The sequence below is a fragment of the Microcaecilia unicolor genome, chromosome 4 (assembly GCF_901765095.1).
Source record: "Microcaecilia unicolor chromosome 4, aMicUni1.1, whole genome shotgun sequence".
In the NCBI taxonomy this organism is placed as follows: domain Eukaryota; kingdom Metazoa; phylum Chordata; class Amphibia; order Gymnophiona; family Siphonopidae; genus Microcaecilia; species Microcaecilia unicolor.
Window position 1 is genome coordinate 92213499 of NC_044034.1, and position 26328 is coordinate 92239826.

Consider the following 26328-nt stretch of genomic DNA (forward strand, 5'->3'; position numbering starts at 1 on the left):
TCTCTTGCTCAATGGCCACAAAGATCCTCAACAGCTGAACCACGAAACTGTTAGGATTCTTCTGATGTGAAATCAAATAGAACAGTGATAAGATACTCGACCAATGCCAGTGCATGTTGCAGTTGCAAAAAAATTCAAGGAAACAAAAACTCAAGGAAATTTCAAAACCAACAAAAAGCCCTAAAGGTTCTCCAATCCTGTGAGGGAAACTGCCTGAATATCATCCAAGGTGTGTGGGAGAACATCCAGCAAGACACATGTGTAAAACTAAGTAAGAAACTGACTATTTAAGCTCTTTTTTTTCTGTTGTCCATTATTAGGAATCTGCTCTGCCACATGTTTATTAGCCACTGAATACATGGTTAGGCAGATGTTTGGTGATGAGAGAGAGAAAAAAAACTTTCCAGACAGCATTTATCTTGCTTCAGACTCCCTTGTCACATAATCCACAATAGATACTGTATTTATGGCCAGGAAGATATGTGGTGATGATAGATAAGCCATAACACAAGATTTCTCAGTGAATGAGGAATCTGCAGTTTCCTGCTCAACACCTAGAAAAATGAGATGCATTTTGTTTTCAAAGTAATCTGAAAGGACAAAATTTGGAATTTAGTTTAAGTGAAAGGCCATATATTAATTTATTTCACCTCATGATCCAGTAACTGAAGGTCCATCAAGCCCAGCATCCTGTTTCCAACAATGGCCAATCCAGGTCACAAGTACCTGGCAAGATCCCAAATCAGTACAATACGATTTTGCTGCAGATTCCGTACTGCTCCTGATTTGTTGATATTGTCTGTTTGTCCAACCACGTTCTTGATCTTCTATTTCCCATTATTTGGCAACTGGCAACACTAAACTCTGAAAGGAACACCTTGAGCTCATGCTTCAAGACCTGGCAACCTCTCTGAGTACTGGATGACTCAACACAAAGGGAAAGGAGGCTGTTATAGATGAACATGCACAACCTAGGTCAAGGGTCCCCTGGTTACCCCCCTGAGCTGATGTCCAGTCATGACAATGTCCTTTACTATTGGTGGGCCTTATTTCCTAGGCTAAGCTACAGCAGGAAGATCACTCCCCGAGAGCTTTTGTCCGTCCTTCATAACAACCACTGCACAAATCAGAAACACTCAGATCACAGAAGGAAGAAAGAGCCTAAGAGATCCCAACCGAAAGAAAACTGAAGAGCTGCAGACCACAACAGACACATCAGAAGAGCCAAGATATCAGAAAGCAAGAAAAAATTCAAGCCTTGGAACTTTTACAAGTCATTTCACAGCATGACAGATGGACATTTTGTAAGAGATCTGCAATGTATTCTGAGAGTAGCTGCTAGAGAGTCAGTAGCTGTAATTAAAAACTGGTGCTATATGTTCCATTAGACACTGTATGCAATGCACTAATTCAAAATTATGATCCATCAATAAAATATATATTATTCTAGTGGAAGCCGTGTCTGCATGGTATATCTATATAGGAAAGAGCCCTATAAGACTGAAAGAGGTTCTTTGGTATCAAGAGGAGAGGAAGCCAAATTGAGGCAACACACATTTGGGGAAAAAATTTAAAAGCACTTACACTATGGAAAAAGCATAGCGATGAAACTGGTGGGCTCTTTGGGAAAAACTAGAAGTGGGGAGCCACGTATGATGACATCAGTGTAGGAGGACCTTTACTTGTGTGGTACAGAGCTCTAGAAAAGCTCTCAGAGTTTTGTTTACTTTCCTGGCCTTGGGCTTTGCCAGATATCACTGATGGCAAGGATTGCATATCCTACTTGTCCTCTCGGAACGATCTTGCCATCCAGTTTAATTCTCTGTAATGTATACAACAGCTGCAAAGAACATATTCAACATCCACTTTTGTAAAGATTTCTGACAGGAAATAAAAATCAAACCTACTTTGTCCATTGATATCAGAATCTTTTAACTGTCCAATTTGTCTCACAAATGAGATTAAGAGATTTACCCAGATGGAAGAATTACTCTGTTACAGAAAAAAAAGAGAGGTCAAAGTTAAAAAATAAAAAAAATTATAAAAAAAAAATTACAAAGCCTTACTTTTACTCCACACTACTCAACTGCAGAGGCTGTGTCACTTGAAGCTCTTTTACAGCTGAAGAGTGATCCTGCATCTGTTTGTGAAGGCTTATGCTAGTAATACAAATTAGTGAATTATGCAACAGGTATAATTAGGAACATGGAAAAGAATAGGAATATGCTTCTATTGTAGATACACATAATCCTGTGTTGTGGATGACGCTGGACACTGAAAATTGAAGGCAGATTTTGCATAACACTTTGATAAGTATAGTTGTGCTATCACATATATGAATATTTGTTTTATGTATTTTTATGGAATTGTTTTAGATTTATGTTTTATACATGTAATGTTGTATGCCGCTTAGATAAAAGCAGGTTATACATGAATAAAACTAAACACCGATCTGTCTCTAGCCATCTTCTCCCCTGTGTGCAATGACTGTAGAACAATATCATCAAATGGAATTTTCATGAGAAACAAATCAACTATATTTAATCCTCCTATTTGATGACCTTAAGGTGGTCAAACAGCCAGGTAAAACAGTAGTAAAAGTTATGACGAGGCTTGGGTGCATTGGGAGAGGAATGGCCAACAAGAAAAAGGAGATTATCAGGTTCCTGTATATCTCTGGTCAGATCTCATTTAAGAGTACTGTGTATAATTCTGGAGTTTACACCTTTACAAGGATATAAACTGGATGGAGTTGGTCCAGAGGGTGGCTACTAAAACAGTCAATGGTCTTTATCAGAAAGCACATGGGAATGGACTTGAACATCTAACCACGCAGGAGAAGAGAGAAAGGGCTATTATGATAGAAACATTCAAACATCTACTAGGTATAAAATTAACAGGCCTCAGGTCTCTTTCAATGAAAGGAGCCTTTGGCATAAGGGATCATAAGCTGAGGGTGAAAGGAGGCAGACTCAAGAGTAATCTAAGGAAATCTTTCTTTATAGACACCCAGTGGAGGTGGTGGAGATCAGGCAGAGTCAGAATTCAAGAAAGCAAGGGACAAGCATAGAAGATCTCTGAGAGAGAAGAAGGGATTGTAGAAACTGTGCTGCTGGTTTGGATAAGCAGACTGAATAGGCTGTTTGGTCTTTTTCTGTCACTATTATGTATGCTTCCACAATGTCATCATGAATGGATGTGGTCAGTCAAACACAGACTACTGGCAAGGCAGGCTGATTTGGGGCTGGTCTTAGCAGAGTCAGCTGACTCCATAAATAACTAGGAGCTCGAGGATGCTGCTTGTCTGATCGATAAAGGACTGTATGTTCACCCCTTCTTGCCTTCCTCAGCAGATCTTCTGAATGTCAGTACTGAAGGTATTTAATTTTGTTAGCTTCCCATCAGGGCCGTGCCGATGCGGTAAGCGAGGTAAGCGCCGCAGGGGGGCGCCCACCTCTGGAGGGCGCCACCACGGTGCTTACCCTCGCCCCGCCGAGGCCTTTAAATCTTTTGGTCGCCCCGGGTGTCACCAGAAAGGGGGGTGCCGCCGCTCCCGCTGCTCTTCATCCTGGCACACCCCCCCCCCCCCGCACCAGCCCTTTAAATTTATTTGCCGACGCGATAGCGAGCGCAGCACCTCGTGTGGAAGTAAAAGAAGCGGATCCGATCATCTCATTGGGCCTTCCCTCACTGTCCCGCCCTCCTCTGACGCAACTTCCTATTTCCTCTAGGGCGGGACAGTGAAGGAAGGCCCAATGAGATGATCGGATCCGCTTCTTTTACTTCCACACGAGGTGCTGCGCTCGCTATCGCGTCGGCAATTTCTTTTTAAAGACCGGGTGGCAGGGAGAAGACGAGGCAGGGTGAGGGTGGGGGACAGATGGGGTGAAGGTGGGGGGGACTCGGATAGCAGAAGGGACTGGGTCGGAGACAGATGGGGTGAGGGGGACTTGGATGGGCAGAAGGGACTGGGTGGGAGACAGATGGGGTGAGGGTGGGGGGCACTTGGATAGCAGAAGGGACTGGGTGGGAGCCAGATGGGGTGAGGGGGACTCGGATGGGCAGAAGGGACTGGGTGGGAGACAGATGGGGTGAGGGTGGGGGGCACTTGGATAGCAGAAGGGACTGGGTGGGAGCCAGATGGGGTGAGGGGGACTCGGATGGGCAGAAGGGACTGGGTGGGAGACAGATGGGGTGAGAGTGGGGGGCACTTGGATAGCAGAAGGGACTGGGTGGGAGCCAGATGGGGTGAGGGGGACTCGGATGGGCAGAAGGGACTGGGTGGGAGACAGATGGGGTGAGGGTGGAGGGCACTTGGATAGCAGAAGGGACTAGGTGGGAGACAGATGGGGTGAGGGGGACTCGGATGGGCAGAAGGGACTGGGTGGGAGACAGATGATGGGGTGAGGGTGCGGGGCACTTGGATAGCAGAAGGGACTGGGTGGGAGACAGATGGGGTGAGGGGGACTCGGATGGGCAGAAGGGACTGGGTGGGAGACAGATGATGGGGTGAGGGTGGGGGGCACTTGGATAGCAGAAGGGACTGGGTGGGAGACAGATGGGGTGAGGAGGACTCGGATGGGCAGAAGGGACTGGGTGGGAGACAGATGGGGTGAGGTTGGGGGGCACTTGGATAGCAGAAGGGACTGGGTGGGAGACAGATGGGGTGAGGGGGACTCGGATGGGCAGAAGGGACTGAGTGGGAGACAGATGGGAGAAGGGGCATGGAGCTGGAACTGGGGTCTGAAAAGTGAGCAGGAGGGAGAATGGGGTCATGCCTGGGGCAGGGGTGGATGGGAGAATCAATGGATCTGGAACTAGGGGCAGCCGCAGGTGGGAACTGGGAGCCGAAAAGAGGGGGCAGTGAGAGAGGGGGGATAGATCCTGGATGGAATGGGGAGTGAGAGGGAGGGCAGACCCTGAATGGATGGGAGGGGGAAAGAGAGAGGGCAAATGGTGAATCGAAGGAGCAGAGAGAAAGGGCAGACAGTGGATAGAAGGGAGTGAAAGAGCAGACAGTGGATGGAAGGGGGCAGAGATAGAGGGCAAATGCTAGAGGGAAAGGAGAGAGAAAGGGCAGATGGTGGATGGAAGGGGGAGAGAGAGATGGCAGACTGGGGTAGATGGTGGATGGAAGGGGCAGAAATAGAGGGCAGATGTGGATGGAAGGTACATTAGAGAGGGCAGACACTGGATGGCAGAGAGAGAGCGAAGACAGATGCTGGATGGAAGGAAGACGGTGAAAAGAAGATGAGGAAAGCAGAAACCAAAGACAACAAACTGTAAATATATATTTTTATTATTTTGTTTTAGGATATAGTATTTTAGCTGTGTTAATAAATGTTTATAAATAGAACATGTAAATAAGGTAATCTTTTTATTGGACTAATTTTAATACATTTTGACTTAACTTTCAGAGAACAAAACCCCCTTCCTCAGATCAGGATAGGATACTGTAACAGCACTATACTGTATTGACCTGAGGAAGGAGATTTTGGCCTCTGGAAGCTAAATGTATTAGTCCAATAAAATGGTATTATTTTATTTTCTGTATTTGTTTTATTTCTATTTGTTAATTTGTAAAGTGGTGATTGGTATTTGTTAGTTTTTTCAAATTTACATCTGCTGTCTTTATATTTTGCACAGTACTAGGAGACATTTTCTGTTTCTGTGGTGTTGCATTGTATGCAGAGTCTGGCATCGGGGGTTCAGTTTAATTTTTGTCTAAATAGAAAGTTTATGATTACTTATTCTATAGTGGATTAGGGCGTATCTGTGTTTGTGAAAAAGACATGGCTTTCAGTTGGCATTGACTGTGCAGGATTGACGATCTGTACTATTCTGTCTGGTTTCGTTTTACAATAGGTGAATTGATGTTCTAGTGCTCACTGTAGTGCTTAAGATGCTTTCCTTTTCCTTGTGTGACTCATAGAAACGACTGCTTATGGTATGGTAAAATTGCTCTATAGGTCGTGAGTGTTTTGTATTCTCGGTATGCCTAGTACTGGATTTGGGGGGGGGGGGGTGTTAAACAATGACCGGCCCCGGGTGTCAACTACCCTAGCTACGCCACTGCTGCCGACGTCTCCCTTCCCTTGCACTCGTTGGTTCCCTCAGTGTCCCGTCTTCTTCTGACGTCAGAAGAAGGCGGACACTGAGGGAACCAAGAGCGCAAAGGGAAGGGAGACGTCGGCAGCGCTCCGCTTTCACTGACGCTGCTGCGACCGGAAGTAAAAGATTTAAAGGCCCCAGGGTGCGGAGGGAAGGGCAGAGAGGCATGGATGGGAGGGCAGGGCCCAGGGAGAGGACAAATTGCTGGAAGGGAAGGGGAGGGGAGAGAGGATTGCTGGCTATGGATGGAGGAGGGAAGGGCAGAGAGGGACAAGGATGGACATGGGGGCCCAGGGAGAGGACAAATTGCTGGAAATGGAGGGGAGGGGATAGAGGAGGCAAGGATTGCTGGCTATGGATGGAGGAGGGAAGGGCAGAGAGGGACAAGAATGGACATGGATGGGAGGGCAGGACCCAGGGAGAGGAGAAATTGCTGGAAATGGATATAGAGCAAGAAATGAAGAAGAAAGGAGAAAAGTAAAGAAATAAATGGAAAGGAAGCCCTGGAAATGGAGTTAAGAGGACATATAGCAGCAGAATCAGATACTGGACCAGCATGATTGAAAAAAGAAAGTCATCAGACAACAAAGGTAGAAAAAAATTATTTTATTTTCATTTTAGCGTTTGGAATATGTCCACTTTGAGAATTTACATCTGCTATCTTATTTTGCAATGTATAGCAATTTGTTTCTAAGAATATTGCTGACAATTCCTTTCAGTGTGGCAAGTGGTGAGCGATCATTTTCATGGGGGGGGGGGGGGCGTGGTCATTTTCACGGGGGGGGGGGGGGGCGCCAACTGATAGTCTGCAGGGGGGCGCCAGAGACCCTAGGCACAGCCCTGCTTCCCATCTATTACTGATTGTTGTCACTGAGAATAATGTGATGCCCTTATTCAACACTATCAGCAGCAAAGATGATTTTGGATGTCCTAGATCTTTTTGCTGGAGAGTCCCTATGCTTCTTTGAGGATCTGACCTCTCCTCCTTATTTCACCCCATACTGAGGCCACTTACGCACTTTGAAGGTGGTTTACTCAAGGCAGAGTTGGGAACCACAGCCTATGGTAACTCTGGAAGTCTCACAATGTATGCTTTAGGCAATATACAGGTGCAATTTAGAACATTATGAGATGGACCCATACATCAGATAAAAGGTTGTGAACATCTGTTACTGACATCTTTTTGGAACACTGGGGACACCTCTTAAAAAGTGTCCAATATCTTGAATATCACATCAATAAAACTGAAAGTTTTGAGAAATGGCTGAGGGGAATTTATTCTACTCATTTTATTAAAGACCTATCAATAGAAATCAAACAAAATAAAACATGGAAAAGAAAATAAGATGATACCTTTTTTATTGGACATAACTTAATACATTTCTTGATTAGCTTTCGAAGGTTGCCCACATTGGAAGATGAGCATGTGAAAGATTCCTTTATGTTGATATTTTTCCTTTGTGAATGACTGTGGGGTCCTGTGAAATGTTTTGGCATAGCTTGCAGCTGGATATATTGCAGGGTGCTTGCCTTCCGACAGCCACCCAACTTAAAACACAAGCTAATCAGAAGTAAACTCCCAACACAGACTGAAAAGGAAAAGGGCACATTTCCCTGCAATATATCCAGCTGCAAGCTATGCCAAAACATTTCACAAGACCCCACAGTCATTCCAATGTGGTATATATCATTCACTGTAAAAAATTTAATGAAGGATGCTATATTGGAGAAACAGGCCAGATGCTTAAGACAAGATTCAATCTGCACAGACATCACATGAAGTTAGCCGGTGCCAGTCAGGTTCCCACCCGGTGGGCCAGCATTTTACAAGACCAGGACACTGCACCAGTGATTTCATAGTTAGAATCCTGAAAGGTAACTTTAAAACAATACAGGAAGGAGCTTGACCTTATTCTACATGGATGGCATTTCATCCCTTTCATTAAAGGTATTGATCCTTGTGGTGGGAGATTGGAGAGGGGGGGGGGGAGGGGGGTTACAATTATGAACAGCATAGTTTTCTTTTTTGGGGGGGAGGGAGGGGGAATGTTATAAAAGTTTGATGACTGGGAAAACGGCTGTAATCTGTTGTATTGCCATTGTACATGTTGTAATGCTATACAGTATTACTGTAAGGGAAAAGAGTTGTATATTTTGTTCTGTCATCAATAAAAACTGTTGAAATATAAAACAATACAGGAACGTAAGACCTCTGAAGTCAGAATGATTGAATATTTTGACACCCAACAGACTTAACAAGGATCTGGGTTTTCTAGCCCATTATAAACCATAAAATTATATTTCTCTGTTTACCACCCTCCTCTCACCTATCCACACCCATCCTGTTAGAATATCAGTGAAATGCTTTGATGTCCCCATGCATAGCTCCTACCCACCCCCACCCTGTCAGACTGTCAAAGTAAGGCTTGGATGTCTCACTCATATATACTATCTGCTACCACATTTGCTTATTTCCCATCTGACGAAGAAGGGCAACCTTCGAAAGCTAATCAAGAAATGTATTAAGTTATGTCCAATAAAAAAGGTATCATCTTATTTTCTTTTCCATGTTTTATTTTGTTTGATTTCTATTGATAACCTTAAGAGTGGACTAACACGGCTACCACACCTCTCTACTGTGAACTAAAAACGATACCGCAGCTTAGTAATAGACCCCCTAAAGAAGTGAAGAAGCCTAGGAGGAGCATACAAAATAGTAAGGGCAGCAAGATAGGAGGGGGTACTATGGTGAAAAGCCTTAAAAGTAAGAGCAAGAGTCTTAAATTGTATAGGAAAATGATAGGGAGCCAGTGGTAAAGATTGGTGTTAAGTGATCAAAACGCTTAGTTCTTGTGAGAGCCCATACAGCCATATTTTACAGCGTTCGAAGATAAAGTAATGAGTAAGTAGGCAACCCCTAGTAGATAACATTAAAGTAGTCTAAGTGGGAGAGTATAAGAGCATAGAGGAGTGTCTACTAAGAAGAACTGACAAGGAAAGTTTGGAAAAGATGGAATTGATGAAGAAAATAGAAAGAAGCTTTTGTCAAAGAAGCAATTTTGACACTAGGAATAAAGTTAGGATCTATCTGTTTAATAAAGCAGTTTTAGGATGAGTTCCTTTTAAGGAATACAGTGAGATTCTTGAGAGAATTCTAGCTGGGGGGGGGGGGGCAAAATGGGGAGGAGGGGGGTTAGGATCCTCTTCCTACCTACAAGTGTTTTTTCTTATTAATGTCTTTGATTGCAATTGTGTTGTCTGATAAATGGATATCCCCCGTGAATATCCCCAGTTAGCAACTAGCAGATAGCTGGTTATATCGGTCAATATAACCGGCTATCCATCAATTTTAAAAGCCGGTTCTGCAGCCATATTTGGGCGCATTAATGCATTAAAACCTGGTATATCTTTGACCAGTTTAAAGAAAACCAGTTAAGTCTGAATATCGACTTAGCTGGTTATCTTTAAACTGGTAAAAATAAACCAGATATTCAATGCCAGTCACCAGAAACAGCCCAGCACTGAATATCCAGTTTTAGCACTGACTGCGAGAGTTGGCTAGTCTAACTCCCACGGTCTGAATATCGGCATCACTGAGTCCAAGAGCCAAAACTACAATAAGAGACAGATAAGTAATACTAATACTAATGAATATGAGTCAAGCCTGTTTTTTAAATAATTTAAACCTATTCCTCAGTATTCTGGGATTAGTAGTCCTCACTAAGCCACTTAGAGTTTGGACAACATTTCAACTAGTGACCAAGATGTGAAAGATTCATATGCTTACACTGCTCTAGCCTTGTTCATACACAGACTTGCTTTACCAGTGTTACATACATTTATGGTACTGATCCACTACCACTGCCTTTTGTACAGGCAGAAATGGAACATACTTTTCTGATGAAAGGAGTCTTCTCATTAAAGATATAATGGGCAATTCTATAGCAGAGCATGGGAAGTTATGCGGATCTTGTGCACATAACTACACTGAAAAGTGTTACACTCAAAACAAGCATGCATGTGTAATTTACAGAATACTATACGTTAATTGCATACTTAATGGAACATACTTTTCTGATGAAAGGAGTCTTCTCATTAAAGATATAATGGGCAATTCTATAGCAGAGCATGGGAAGTTATGCGGATCTTGTGCACATAACTACACTGAAAAGTGTTACACTCAAAACAAGCATGCATGTGTAATTTACAGAATACTATACGTTAATTGCATATTTTTGTATGATAAATCTGTTTTTAATTTGTTATAATATAGAAAAAAAAGTGAGGATAAACCAAGGAGGAATACCAAAACTTTATTAAGGATTTTCAAGAAACGACCCAACACAGCCGTGTTTCGGCCCAAAGGCCTGCCTCAGGGGTCTTAATCAATCTCAGGTGTAGCAGTGTAAAGAAATACATAAATTTATGCTCAATTATTAAGCAATACAAAGCCTCCTTCAATCTCTTCTCCGTGGAAAATGGCATATGGTCCGTTGAAAAACTATATAGTTTTTTTTCTATATCTCACAGTGCGTGAGGTCTTTTACCTCCTTTTTTGTTGATTTTTAATTTGTCATAAGACATTTCATTTTTTCTAAATGTATTTTATGTAATTGATGTTTTTAGATTGTCTTTTGACCCCTGATGCAGCCTATTTAGATGAAACGTGGCCACATTGGATTATTTTTGTCAACTACTCACCAATTGCTATAGTTCTACTAATAAATGATTTAAACTTTTATACTGTTTTGTGCTGGTGATATGCTCCTGTTTCTAGTATTTTGGTCATTGCAGATTCTAGCCTCTCTTGGTTGTCCGTAACTTGCATTTGTCTACGTAACTCTAGTTATTTTAAATAAGACTTTTTTTTCACAAGATAATATAATCATGAAAGTGGAGCAAAACCATTTCCTAAAAAAATTATTTTGTGTTTACCTTGTTACTGTTTTCACTTGTACTACGAGAGAAAGGATTAGCCCGCTTCTTTGGAGGACCTAGGAAATTGATTCAAGATAGGTCATTCCAGTCAATGCACAAACATATTGGGAATTATGCAAAGAAAATAGCACGCACAGTCTAGGAAATTTTGAATGTTTTAAAAATAGTCTGTTATGTAGTACAGTCAGGGAGGGCAATTTTCAGTAGGCACCAGTACTAATTGGCAATAATTAGAATGTACATGCACAACTCCCTAAGCATATTCTGTAACGCGCTACACTTAAATTTTAATGCATGCAGGCAAAAAGGGGCATGGTTATGGAAGGGGAAATGGGTGTTTCGTGGGTGTTCTAAAACTTATGCTTGTTGTTATACCATGGCCCTCTGCACCTAAATCTATATGCAGGGATTTATGCCACGTTTTCTTTGGTATTTTAGGTGCTAGAATATCAACTAAGTGTATTCTATATACCGCGCCTAAATCTAGGTGCTGCTTATAGAATATGCTTAGGCAGAAATGTTTTCTGCACTGAGTTTCTAGGTGCCATATTCAGAATCTGGCCCTATGTGTGTAATTGCCAATTAGGGGTGCCAATCACAAGAATACATACTTCTATTGTATAATTTAGGTTCATTATTGGTGCCTAAAATTAGGTGCCAGCTTACAGAATTGCCTTTATAGTGCCTAAATTAATTTAACCTACAAATGTGTGAAACAAAATCAGAAAATGTGGAAAAATAATGACCCACAATTTTTCCAGGCACGCACCTGCTCTCCTAACAGGCGGGACTGCAGAGCACTCCTGCAAACATGGCTGCTGTCATCAGAACAATGGTGCCTGGCAGCAGTTCACTAGTTGTCAAACACATTTAAGTACTGCTGGATGGTGTTATTCTAAGTTCAACAGCCATGCTGGAAGGAAGAAAGGAAGAAGACCTTTCCAGAATAACTGCCCTTTCTAGGTACTAGGAAGGGACTTTTTTTTTTGGAGAGTGTGGGAAAATGCCTGCCCCAAAGGGAGTTTCATTATTCTTACTGAGTGGAGGTGGGAGAAGGGGAGGATGGGGACCTACATAGGTGGAAGTAGCCTGGACATGAGGCTCATCTCTGATCTGAAGAAGGTATTGTCTTCGAAAGCTAGTCATGTATTAAATTAGTCCAATAAAAAAGTATCATCTTTTTTTTTGTTTTATTTCTATTCACTGCCACACTGTGAAAGGTACCAACTTGGATACAACTATGGTCCTAGGCTGCCTACCACAGGCATGTGTTTCATTTTTTAATGTGTTGCAAAATTTGTAGAACTGCCTGCTTTATATTTACCACAATTTTTAAGACTAGTAGAAATGCTATACTTCACAGCTTCTGTGTTTAACCAGAAAAGCTGGAGTACAGGAGGGAAGCTATAATTACAAAGGAATGGAGGAGTGGCCTAGTGGGTAGAGCACTGGTCTTGCAATCTAGAGGTGGCCAGTTCAAATCCCACTGTTCCTCCTTGTGATCTTGGGCAAGTCACTTAACCCTCCATTGCCTCAGGTACAAACTTAGATTGTGAGCCCTCCTGGGACAGAGAAATATCCAGAGTACCTGAATGTAACTTACCTTGAGCTACTACTGAAAAAGGTGTGAGCAAAATCTAAATAAACAAATATTTTACAAATTAAGAACATAAGAATAGCCACACTGGGTCAGACCAATGGTCCACTTAGCCCAGTATCCTGCTTCCAATAGTAGCCAATCCAGGTCACAAGTACCTGGCAGAAACCCAAATAGTAGCAACATTCCATGCTTCCAATCCCAGGGCAAGCAGTGGCTTCCACATATCTGTCTCAATAGCAGACAATGGACTCTACTCCAAACCTTTTTAAAACCCAGATACACTAACCACTGTTACTACATCCTCTGTAAGAAGAGTTCCAGAGCTTAACTATTCATTGAGTGAAAAAATATTTCCTCTTATTTGTTTTAAAAGTATTTCTATGTAACTTCACTGAGTGTCCCCCAGTCTTTGTACTTTTTGAAAGAGTAAAAAATCGATTCACTTCTACTTGTTCTGCTCCACTCAGGATTTTGTAAACCTCACGCAAAGTAAGGAGTAGGAAAGGTAGGCTCTTCCAAAACAACCGGAGACGGTGTATGTAGAAATTCAATCTTTATTCAATCAAAAACACTGAAACACACTCAATTCTGACTCGACACAGCTATGTTTCGGCAAAAAAACACGCCTTCATCAGGAGTCTTATGAGATACAGTGAACGGTGTACATTTGATCATCAGTTCTATGATGGTAGTTGTATCAGATATGACTATCATCCAATGTTGTATCGAGAAAAATCTCCATAGCGTGCCTGTGCCTCTGACGAACCGCTACATATTTTTTTTCTTTTCTACCTTTGTTGTCTGGGTACTTTTCTAATTAGGTTTGTCCCAGTCTGTTCCACTATTTGAGTCAGTCTAAATTTTTTCCAGGTTTGCCTTTCAATTTCTTCTCTCTCCTCTTGTCATTCTTCCTTTTTCTTCTCTATATTCATCTGGCACTCATCTTTCTTTTCTCTTCTCTGCCTCTATATCCACCCATATATGGTTTTACCCCTCATTTTCCTTTTCTCTCACTCACTAGTACTTAGTCGCCTTCTTTTCACCTCTCATCTACCTACCAGCTTTTCTCATCTCCTTCTTATCCTCTCTCCAGCAATGCCATTGCCCTGTCTTTCTCCTTCCCCAAACTGCTAATCCCCATTTTTCACACGCTCTCTATTTCCACATTTCCATCTTCTGTACTCACCCTCTCAGCCCTCATCTACCCTCTGCTACTTTTCTTCTCCTCACAAGCCCCACCTCCATTCCTAAGTCTCCTTCCTTCCATTGTCTCCAGGTCATTCTGTCTCTTACCTTAATCTCCTATTACCTCTCTTTGACCACATTAACTCCATTTCCACCCTCATTTAACCACTTGGGACCCCTCTCATACTCTTCCACAGCTCCCCATCCTGGCCTCGGTCACAAATGCAGAACATGATAGCCCCTGTACATATACAGGATAAGTGGCCACAAATTAAATGTACTAATGTAGACAAAAATTAAACTCAAACTTGAGATGCCAAACTCTGCATGCAGTGCAACAACAGAAGAATAGAAAGAAATGCATTTTCTCTTGTACAGTGCAAAATAATGCCGACAGATGTAAATTCTCAAAACTGGCATAATTCAATCACTAAACTGAAAATAAAATCACTTTTCCTACATTTGTTGACTGTTGATTTTATTTTTCTAATAAGCTTGCTCCCAGTCTCTGTTCAGTTTCCCTCCCTCTGTGCACTTAACTACTTCCAGGACCTCCAGTCCATTTGTTATTTCCTTTCTCGCCTCCTTTCTTCTTCACTTCCTGCTCTACATCCATCTTCAGCACTGATCTTTCCAGTTCAGCTTTCTTCCACTTCTTTGCCTCCTTCTCAAAACTATTTAGCTTTCCACTTGCTCCCTTGTCTTCCACCCATGTGCAGCATTCCCCATTCTCCTTCCCCTCCACTGATATGCAACATCCCCCCCAACACTTCACTTCCCTGTGCAACATGTCTTCCTCTTTCTTCCCTTCCATCCATCTGCAGCATTTCCCCCCCCCCTCTTTTCCTTTCCATCCATGCATAGCACATTTTCCCTTTCCTTCTCTTTTTCATCCATGCACAGTATTCCTCCCTTCTCTTCCCTTCTATCCATGTGCAGTATTTCCTTCCTTTTCCTTTCCTTCCATGCATTTCCCCCTCTCCCTTCCATCTATGCACATTTCCCCCTCCCTTCTTTTCCCTTCTATAAATGTACAGCATTTCCCCCTCTCTCTTCTTCCATCCAGGCACATTTCTCCCCTCCCTTCTTTTCCATCCATTTACAGCATGTCCCCCCTCCCTTCACTTATCTTCTGGGTATTTATATCCCACTATAATCAGTAAAGACTAAATGGGTTACATAAAGTTAAAAACACAAAGTTAAAGATACTGATAGCCCTATTATATTATTTAACTAAAAAGATAAGTCTTCAATCCATTACGAAATTCTAAATAATCAAAAAGTGTTTGAATTCATTCAGGTATATTTATCAATTTGCTAGCTTGATAAATAAAAGAGCCATCAAAAACTTTTTCTAACATACTTTTTTAACAGACAGAAACCCCAGTAAAAGAGTATATAATAGAGGAGGAGGAAGTGACGTCACCGGGAGAGATGGCAGCCTAGCTTGGAAGCTCCGTCTCCTCGCGCTAGATATCAGCCTTAAACAGCAATAAAAAACGGCAGCAAGCGTGAGAAAATAGCGCTATCAGCTTGTTAAAATCTCCCTTCAACAGAATTGGCGATGAGCAAAACTCCCGCTACGCGCAAAAAAGAGAACAAGCGGTCTGAGAAAATCATGGCGGGAAAAAGCGCCAAACGCCATGAGTCACCAGAGCGAGCCTCGCATTCCGACTCCGAATCGGCCCAGTCTCAGGCTGAACAGCGACACCCGCCCTCCAAAAAAAGTATCCCGACTGAACTGCGGAGGTTCTTAGCGAATATCCAGGCGGAGATAAAGCAGTCGAAGGATGAAATTCTGGAACGCATGGATTCCTTGAGCACGGATCTCCGTGAGTTGGGGGGGGGCGGGTGGAAGATGTAGAACTTAAACTAGAAGAACAGGCAGAGACATTGCTTAAACATAACGAGAAGCTGCTTGAACTGGACAAACACCGACTGGAATTAGAATATAAGATAGATGATTTAGAAAATCGAGGGAGGCGAAACAACCTTAGGTTTCGTGGGGTGCCAGAAGGGGGAGAAATAGAGGATGTTACACAGATTGTGCAGACGATATGTGCCTCTTTACTTGGCCCAGAAGCTGGAGAGAAAACCGTGGAACTGGACAGAGCGCATAGAGCGCTTGGAGCTCGCAAAGAACAGCAACAGCGAGATATTATTGTCCGCTTCCACAAATATGAAACCAAGGAATTGATCATGACAAAGGCGCGGAAGGCGCAGAATCTGGAGTTTGGAGGCGCAAAGGTTTTGGTGTATCAAGATTTGTCACAATATACCCTACAGCAACGACGACAAATGAAACCAGCCCTAGATATTTTAACAAAACATCAAGTGCAATACAGATGGGGCTTCCCGTTTTCTTTGAACTTTACCCTGAAGGGTAGCAAATACCGTGTGCGATCCTTACAAGAAGCCTGGGAGGCCCTGCACGCGGCAGAGCTGGTGAATTCGGCCGTCCCACCAGGTGAGCTGGCAACATCCACCATGGCTAAGCTTCAGGGCTGGCAACGAGCACCGGGACCAGTGCGACGTGGCAAAATCAAGAGATGACTGGACAGATTGCAGCTCAGAAAAAAAAAACATTTGGACTGAGTAAATGGACATAGATACATGTCTTTTTGCTTAGCTCCCGTTGGTCTGCCAGGAACTGTTCAAACAGGCGACCAAGACTGGGGGACGACCAGCTAATTAACGCTGTGAGGTGAGGGTTGTGGGATTAGAAGTTTGATTGGATTGCACGAATGACATGATGTGGTTGGCTGAGGCTGAAAGCATATAGATACACTTTACAGGAACTAACACTATGTTGAAGGGGGACAGATAGGGTTGTATACAATGAATGTTGAATGCTGGAATGCAACTGGGCGGGGGGAGGGGATGCCTGGCGGGGGTGTCGGGAGTGTTGTGACCCACTTTCTCGGAACCCATCTAGGGGTTGTACACTCCTGGTTGGTGTAACAGTGGGGTGATGTCGGGGAGGGATGGGGGGAACGAGATGAGGGAGGGTTGTGGGGAGAGGGAAGACATAGGTAACAACTATGGCTATACAGAACTGTGTTGCTCACAAGGGGAATGTACATTGCTTTTATTCTATGCAGACCTTAGCTTTTTATACACACTAAGACATGTGTCCTGAGCTGAAGATAGTCTCCTATAATGTCAAGGGACTTAACATGCCTCAAAAAAGACAGAAGCTCTATGGGGAACTCCACCGGTTAAAACCACATGTAGTTCTTTTGCAAGAAACACACCTGCGTCGCAAACACGAGAAATTTCTCTCCTGCCCTGGCTACTCAGGGGTCTACTGCGCATCCGGGGCTGACTCAAGGAGGGGAGGAGTGGCGATATTGCTGCACTCTTCACTGGGGGCCCAGGTGACGCAGACTAAAAGAGACCCTGGGGGGCGCTATTTATTTTTACAACTTACGCTAGACCAAGTAGTCCTCACGATAGCATCAATATATGCCCCAAATTCTGGACAAGGGGATTTTTTTACCAAAATTCAAACCTTATTGGGGACCTTCACTACTGGGGCGCTCATACTTGGGGGTGATTTCAACGCAGTTATGAATCCAGGACACGACCGCTCAGGGGCAGTTAGGACGGAGGGGCACAAAGAAGCGCAATCGCTGGCCTCGTTGGCTTACTCCCTGGGACTCTTAGATCTTTGGAGATTGACACACCATGCAGAACGGGATTACACTTACTACTCTCCGGTACACGAAACATACTCCCGTATTGACTACATCTTCCTAGACACAACACTAGTGGAACTAGGCCCGGACGCTGGAATTGGTAGTATGACGATATCCGATCACGCCCCAATATGGGTCACTCTCCCAAATATCCAGACTGAAGTGAAAGACAGACGCTGGTCTCTGAATACGAGCCTGTTGCAGGACGAGCAGGTGGTGGAGGGCTACAAACAGGTGTTTAAAGAATACCTGGACCACAACTTAGCTTCTGGCCCACCATTGCATGTGGTGTGGGACGCTTTAAAGGCGGTGTCCAGAGGACACTTTTTGCAATTGGCTAGTACTTGTGCCAGGGCCCGTAGATCTCGCTTAAATGTATGCATAAGACATATACAGGCATTGGAGCAACAGCACAAGGCTGGTCCCTCGCCACAAATTTGGGATGCCCTGTGTAGGGAGAGAATGGCATTGGACTCGATGTACTCGGAACAACTTGAGTTAATTAGGGCGAGACAGGGTGTACAATCGTATGAATTAACTAACAAAGCTGGGCGACTATTGGCAATGCGACTGAGAAGACAGAAGGTGGATAGAATGATTAAGCAGGTGAAAGATAGAGGGGGTGGTTTGTTGCGTCAATCGGCACTCATTCGCCAGCGCTTCAGAGAATATTATCAGAAGCTCTACGAGCAGGAGATTGAACCTCCTAGGGAAAAAATTGATAACTACTTGCAAGACAGTGATCTCATCCCTTTAGCTAAGCAACATCAGGAACTGTTGGAGAGGCCTGTTACACCTAAAGAGGTTCAGGAGGCGATTGGAGGTATGCCCTCGAACAAGTCCCCGGGGCTTGACGGCTTCCCCAACGAGTTCTACCGGACATTCGCCACTGAATTGGCCCCCTTGCTTGCAGATATGTTTAATCAGGTAGGGGTGGGAGGAATTCTGCCACAAACAATGTTGGAGGCCTGGATAGCGGTGATCCCAAAGCCCGGCAAAGATCCCACTGAATGCGGCTCTTATAGGCCTATATCTGTACTAAATGCTGACGTTAAAATCCTGGCAAAGGTCCTTGCTAATAGGCTGGCGCCACTTTTGCCAACCTTAGTGCACCCTGATCAAGTGGGCTTTGTTTCCTATCGAAAGGCAATGGACAATATCAGACGCACTTTAGATCTCATATACTTGGCCAAGCGAAACCAGAGACCGCTGTGCCTCTTAAGCTTAGATGCAGAAAAGGCCTTCGACAGGGTCCACTGGCCCTTTATGTATAGGACCCTGGAGACTTTGGGGTTTGGTACACGGTTTAGGGGCTGGATACAAGCATTTTATTCCTTTCCCAGAGCTTGCATTAAGATTAACAGCAGTCACTCAGGTTCATTTTCCTTGCATAGGGGCACAAGGCAGGGTTGCCCTCTTTCCCCTCTTTTGTTTGCTATTGTCATGGAGCCATTTGCCTCTCGGGTTCGGAAAGATCCGCTGATTGCAGGGCCTATTGTGGCAGGGAGGATGCATAAAATGGCACTCTTTGCGGATGATGTTCTGCTGTATATTACCCGCCCCCACGACGCGTTCCCTAGGCTTACCCAACTTATTGAGGAGTATTCTAGAGTATCGGGCTTTAAAGTAAATTGACAAAGTCTGAGGCCCTGAATATCTCTCTACCGGAAGATACAGTTGCAGAACTTAAAGCTGCTCATGCTTTTCGGTGGGCGGGTAGGTACATTCGATATTTGGGGGTGAACCTCACTTCCAACTTACCAGACTTATTCTCAGCTAATTACAAAGGCCTGGTCCGAACCCTTGTGGCAGATATGGAACGCTGGGGTGATTTAGAGGTCTCCTGGTTCGGTCGTATAGCAATTCTTAAGATGAATGTCTTACCACGAATCTTATACTTATTCCAGGTGCTGCCTGTAATGATGCCCAGACGATTTCTTGCCTCTTTGCAAGATAGAATTGTGCGTTTCGTCTGGGCAGGAAAACATCCTAGGCTGTCTCGTACCCTACTGTATCAAGGGAGACGTCGGGGAGGCCTGGCGGTCCCGAATGTCTTCTGGTACTATCGGGCGGCCCAAGGAAAGGTAGCTTTGGAATGGTACCAGGGATACCCGGACAGACAATGGGTGCATTTGGAGCAACACTCGGCGGGGACGACACCGTTGGGAGCGCTTATGTGGCTACCAAAGCCATTCCGCAAACTAGCTGAGAGCGTGTGTCCCTCGGTGGAGGTTACCCTTCACTACTGGGATCAGCTGTTTCCGGGGGGCAGGTGTACTTTGACACGTTTGGCCCCTATTGCACACAACCCGTTATTCTTGCCCGGGACGACGGACGGCTCGGTCATGAGGTGGTACAGGCAAGGGCTGCGAACATGGGACCAGCTGTTTAATGGAGACACTCTCCTTGAATTTGGAGAGCTGCAGTCACGATACCCTGGGGTGTTGAGAGACGATTTTGTATACTACCAATTAGCTCACTTCTTCCGCACCAAGGCAGTTACTACAGTAATTAAGCGGACCAAAGGCTACCTAGAGGAGATATGTGAAAAGTTAACCACTTCTAGAGGCTTGATAGGTACACTTTACAAATATATCACTGCGCATAACCCTGTGTATGAGTGCCATAGGAGGGGATGGGAGAGGGAACTGGGGGTGACACTGGATGTGCCGGGGTGGGAGAGAATAGAACGTGAGGCGACAAGGGTCTCCATACACGTCCCGTTAAAGGAAAATGCTATGAAGGTGCTATACAGGTGGTACCTTACTCCTGATCGCCTCCAGCGCATATACCCAAACATATCAGGTCTCTGTTGGTATGAGGGGGACTATGGGGCACCTTTGGTGGAGTTGTCATTAAGTGAGAGCTTTCTGGAAGGCGGTTCAAAACAGGCTACAGAGCTGGTTACAAACACCCATTCCTTGGGCTTCGACGGTGTTTCTTTTTGCTGCTAAAGTTGAGGGCATGCCGGCTGCGCAGCATAAGCTGCTGAGGCAGGCGGTATGTGTTGCCCGAGTGACAATTGCACAGCACTGGAAACAACAGGGGGTCCCTTCGGTCAAGAGGTGGCACAATAAACTGAAACATGTGTGCGAGATGGAAAGACTCTTGGCAGTCAGGAGACATCAAACGCACAAGTGGCATGATATATGGCAGTTTTTTGTCAATGCAGCAGGTAATGTTTAGAACAGGCACATGTGAGAAGTGTGAATGACACATAGTGAGACAGTTGTGAAGGGCAGGGAAATAGATGGGGGCGGGAGGGATTGGGCAGGACTTAACAATGGATGGGGGCGGTTGATTAGATGGGGGATAGGGGGGGGGGGGAAATGTTTTCTTTTTCAAAACAAAAAAAAAAAGTTGAAGTTTCTACAGTTTATATTTCATTGTTGTACTGTGGCAGTAAATTGCACTACCTGGGTTTCATCTTGCCAGGACTACATTGTAAACATACCAGTGTAGAGCGATGAATATTGTATATTGTTTATTGAGAATTTTCAATAAAAGACTTCTTACAAATAAAAAAAAAGCGTATATAATAGAAGCGAGAATTCTTCTGAAAGGCTTGATAAGCTATTAATTGTGGAAGAAGAGGAGAACAGTTCCCCCATAAGATTTTAAATACAGTACAAGCAGTCTTAAAATCGATTCATGCCGAAATTGGTAGCCAGTGAAGGCTTTTGAGTAAAGGCGTCACATGATCACATTGGGAACAACCATAGATCACTTTAGCGGCAGTATTTTGCAGCAATAGCAATTTATTAACAAGTCTTAAATTTAATGTAACATATAGGACCCTGGAATAGTCCAATTCAGATAAAACAATGGCCTATACCAGCATACAAAAGTGTTCTGTAAAAAAAGACCGATCTGATTGCTCTCAATTGTTGCAATTAAAAAAAAATCTTTTTATTCAGGTAATTTATTTGAAATTCCATTGTTAATTGAGTATCTAAAAAAATCCCCAAAACCTTAGAGGATTTTTTTTAATGACAACTATTCTCCTGAAGACACATCGTTACAAAAATACAGTAATTTTGTCTTAGCATTTCCCCTTTCCCTTCCCTTCCATCCATGTGTAGAATGTTTCCCTCCCTTCCCTTTGCAGTATTCTCCCCATTCCCTTCCTTTGTATTTAGCCTCCCTCTCTCCCCTTTCATTGATCTGTTGCATTTCACCCTCTCCCTTCCCTTTCTTTCCTGTGCATTTAGCCCCTCCCCTTCCATCCATGTGCTGCATTTCTCCCTCCCCCTTCCCTTCTGTGTGCAGTTTCTCCCTTTCTCTGTTCCCTCCTGTGGGTCTGGCATCATCACCTTCCTATCTCCCTCTGTACCTTCCCCCCAGCACTACAGACTTGCAGTGTTCACTGGCACTGCCAGCAGCAGTTATGTCAAGCTCCCCACCGGCCACTTCAAGGTTTTCCTTCTGCTGTGTCCTCCTGCGGCAACAGGAAGTTGTGACAGAGGGAAGGACCCTGGGGCTGACCAGAGAAAGCAGTTCCAACCATTCGATCGTATATCAGAGACTCTACCCACTTGCTGCAGAAATTGGACGCTTTGCACATTACTGCAGATGAACGTGTAGTGTTAGTCTCTTTAGATGTGTCAGCATTATACACAAACATATCCCAAACAGCAGCAATCCAACTCATTAAACAGCAATTAGAGAAGATGGAATATTCAAGAGAAAAACATGGGTTTTTGAATCAGTTAGCAGAAAAGGTCATATTAAATAACTATTTTAAGTTTGAGAATGATTTTTTTCTGCAGACAAAAGGGATGGTGATGGGGCCACGGTAGCCCCCACGATAGCCAACCTCTACATGGCCTAGTTTGAAGACAAATATGTATATCAAAATGGTTATATGCAATATATAACTCAGTGGTTACGGTATCTAGATGATGTTTTTTTCATCTGGAGAGGGAATAGTGAAATGCTGAATGAATTTTTATTAAAGTTGAATGAATATGATTCTAACATTAAATTCACTGCACATATAGGGAATAAATGCAGTGGACTTCCTAGATGTGCACATTGAATGGAACGATAATTCGTTCATTACTCAGGTATTTCGCAAGCCCACAGATAGAAATACCCTGCTCCACTACACCAGTTTTCACCCGATCCCTCTAAAAAATGGGATACCTGTAGGACAATTTCTGCGTATTCACAGGATTTGTTCAGAAAAACAGGATTTTATAACACAAGCATCTCAGATGAAATAAAGATTTAATGAGCAGTGTTATCCCAGTAAGGTGGTGCATAAAGCCTTCAAAAGGGCATTTAATGTGCAGAGAGAATGGTTGTTTGAGAAAGGTAATGAACATGCAGATGATCGTTTGACAGGCATTTTACCTTATGCGGCACAATCGAAACAAGTTACTCAAATCATACAGAAATACTGGGGCATTTTAGGTATCCATAAAGTGTTTCAAGATAGTCCCCGGTTCTCATAAAGGCGTGGACAAAATTTAGGAGAAAAATTGAAACAACACACACATTTAGTTGAGACTGAAGGGCGTGCACATCATAAGTGTAAGGGCTGTACAAATGTTCATATGCTTTGGAGACCTGTAGTGTTGAAATTCCTAACCAAAGCAATTTGAGATTTTTTCAATTATGGTCCTCTACAGATTGTGATTCATGTTATGTTATATATGCGATTGTTTGCCCATGTAAATTAATGTACATAGGTCGAACAGTGAAAAAGGTAAAACATCGCGTTGCACAACACCTGAGCAACATTAGACTTCACAAAGTTGATACACCACTTGTTAAACACTGGCAGGATAACCAACATAGGTTAGAAAATTTGAGGTTTCTAGTGCTATTACAAATAGATTTAAGTAAAGGTAATGTGCTACATAGAATGATGCAGAGTGAGCAGCGATTAATACATGATTGGAGAACAGTGACACCTATGGGTTTGAACAAAGAAGTGGAGTGGGGGAATCTATAAAAGATAGCAACAGGTAGGAGAGAGTATAACCTGTATTGCGGTAACACCGCTTTGCTGATGTCACTTCCGACATTCCATGGAGGGAGCCATCTTGGCAATTGCCCAGAGATATGAGAGCTTATAGAGAGTGAGGTGAATATAGCTTTTAAGCATGGGCGTAGACTGGGGGGGGGGGCAATGCCCCCCCAAACGACGACGAGGCGCCGCCGCGTCAGTAGTTAAAAAAAAAAAACATGCAGGCACGCGCTCCTCTCCATCCGCTTGGCTTCCCTGCCCTCTCTGTCTGCGTCCCGCCTTCCTCTGACATCAGAGGAAGGCGGGACGCAGACAGAGAGGGCAGGGAAGCCAAGCGGACGGAGAGGAGCGTGTCCGTCTACCCCCCTCTATTCCTCCCTCCCTCCGGTGCAGGCAGCAGTCTTTTTCAGCGTTCCTGGCAGCAGTAGCGATGTACACGCTGCCTTCGGCTTTGCCCCAAAGCCTTCTCTTCAAGTTCCTGTTCCCGCATAGGTGGGAACAGGAACTTGAAGAGAAGGCTTCCGGGGCAGACCGAAGGCAGCGTGTACATCGCTACCGCTGCCAGGAACACTGAAAAAGCTGAAGAAGACTGTTGCCTGCACTGAAGGGAGGGAGGAAGAGAGGGGGTAAACGGAGTCACGATCTTGGACCTCGCGGGGGGGGGGGCAGTAGAAGGAAGATGGATGGAACTGGGTGGGGTGGGGAGCAGAGGGAAGATGGATGGAACTGGGAGGGGTGGGGAGCAGAGGGAAGGAGCAAGAGATGGATGGGACTGGGAGGGGTGGGGAGCAGAGGGATGGACCAGGAGATGGATGGGATTGGGCGAGGTCAGGCACAGCAGAGGGAAGGAGCAGAAGATGGATGGGACGGAGGGATGGTGAGCAGAGGGAAGGAACAGAAGATGGATGGGACTGGGAGGGGTGGGGAGCAGAGGGAAGGAGCAAGAGATGGATGGGACTGGGAGGGTGGGGAGCAGAGGGAAGCCTACTGGAAAGAAGACACTGCATAAAACAGAAGACACTGGGACCAAAGCGAATAGAAAAACTAAATGATCAGACAACAAAGGTAGATAAAAGTATTTTATTCATAATTTATTAATTGAAATGTGTCAGCTTTTTAAAATGTGCATCTGTGATATTTTGCCTGTAAATTTCAATTCCTTCCTCCATATTAGCATATTCATTTGCATATGTATATATACAAATGAATATGCTAATATGCTCTGCCCATTCTTTGCCCCCCCCCCCCCCCAAAAATGAAACAGTCAAACTACGCCTATGCTTTTAAGTATATTGAATGTGGTATATTGTTGATATGTGAGGAGGGAATTTATATTCCTGTTTTGCTACTGTGCATAGAATTGGAGCCCCTGAAGATGCCTAGTGTGAAACGTGTTGGGCTTGAAGAGGTTTATGTTAAAGAGATAATGCTGTGTTACAGCATCACAGAGCTTGGACTGTGAGGCTTATCTCTGTTCTTCAGCCAACCATGAAGCCGATACAAAAATAAGGAGCCTACAAGATTGCACTGCTCAAAGATAAGACTTTTTGGGATTACAAATGCAGCACTGTTTTTCAGAAGACTCCTTGCTAATTTAAACGTGTAACTTTGTTACAGATTGGTTCAGGACATTTGTTTATGCTTAGGATGGTTTTTTGTATTGCATTTGTATTTTGAGTAAAAAAGATTGATGACTATTAGCTCCATTGAAGTATGTATGGTGGTATGCTTGGTGTTTAGTAAGTATGATGTTATAACATATATATGTAGGTTGATTTGTGTCTATGCAGTATAAACAGGAAATATTTCCACAAGAAAGTGTTTATTGCATAAAATATTTCAGTAAAGAGGAAAATATTATAAAAGTTGAATGAAATTTGTGATTTTCTGACTGGCATTAGAAGTAAGATATAAACTGTATGCACAGTTTGGGTACAATAACTTATTTAGTATCGTATTTATATTTGAACAAGATATGGAAGCGGTAAAACATATGTTTTTCAAGAAATCTCAGACTTTATTTTATGGGGGAAAGATATGGATGTACACCGATGTTACTAGCCAGACACAGGAAAGAAGAAAATCCTTTTTGGCTTTATGGAAAGAGACCCTTGAATTAGGGGCCTCTTTTTATTTAAATTACCCATGTAAATGTGTTATAAAATATCAAGGGCTAAAATATATTTTTTTCCAACCTGAACAATTAATAGCTTTTATAAGCCAAAAGAAAATACTAAAGTAATTATAGTTTGATGTCAGTAATAGAGAGATTAAGATGTAGAAATGACAGGTGATTTGTAATATGATAATTGTGCTATTTTTTTTCTTTCTTTATTCTTTAATTTTCTCTCCTGAAATTGTACCTCCTCCTCTGCATTTTGTGGTCTAAAAAAGGTATAAAGTTATTTCCTCAAGAATATCATTATTTTAATTTGAAACGATCCTGTATTACCTTATTCAAGTTTTTGTACTTGGTAAAAATTTAAATTAATAAATAAAATAAAAAAGAAGAAAAAAAATTCCAAGTTTTAGTAAACACTTTATGGTCCCCCCCCCCCAAAAAAAAAACTGATAATAAAGGTTTTTTAAAACAGATAATAGACCAGAAAATAGGGCAGCATCTTCAACTGAATAGAAGTCAAGTCACGCACAGAATTGAGAAACTGAAAAGACATTTTTTGAAGGTTAATTCTGTTCAACTCTGTTTTTAGTATTTAAAGTCCCCAGTTTTAGATGCTTTTAACATGAAGACTGATGTAATTATATGTACTGCACAGCAATTTATCTGGGTGTTTTTTAAATTATCATTGATAAAGAACCAA

The 26328-nt window shown here is 43.3% G+C and overlaps 1 protein-coding gene across 1 annotated transcript in view; it reads right to left on the reverse strand.

The window, feature by feature from the left end:
• The window catches only part of PHF11 (PHD finger protein 11), a 154000-nt gene that overhangs the window by 28583 nt on the left and 99089 nt on the right, over nucleotides 1-26328 (reverse strand). The window contains exons 15-16 of the mRNA XM_030202407.1: nucleotides 11047-11105; nucleotides 1908-1992 (exon numbers count right to left, since the gene is read on the reverse strand). Of these exons, the coding sequence (XP_030058267.1) occupies nucleotides 1908-1992; nucleotides 11047-11105 (144 nt within the window). The remainder of the gene's footprint in view (nucleotides 1-1907; nucleotides 1993-11046; nucleotides 11106-26328) is intronic.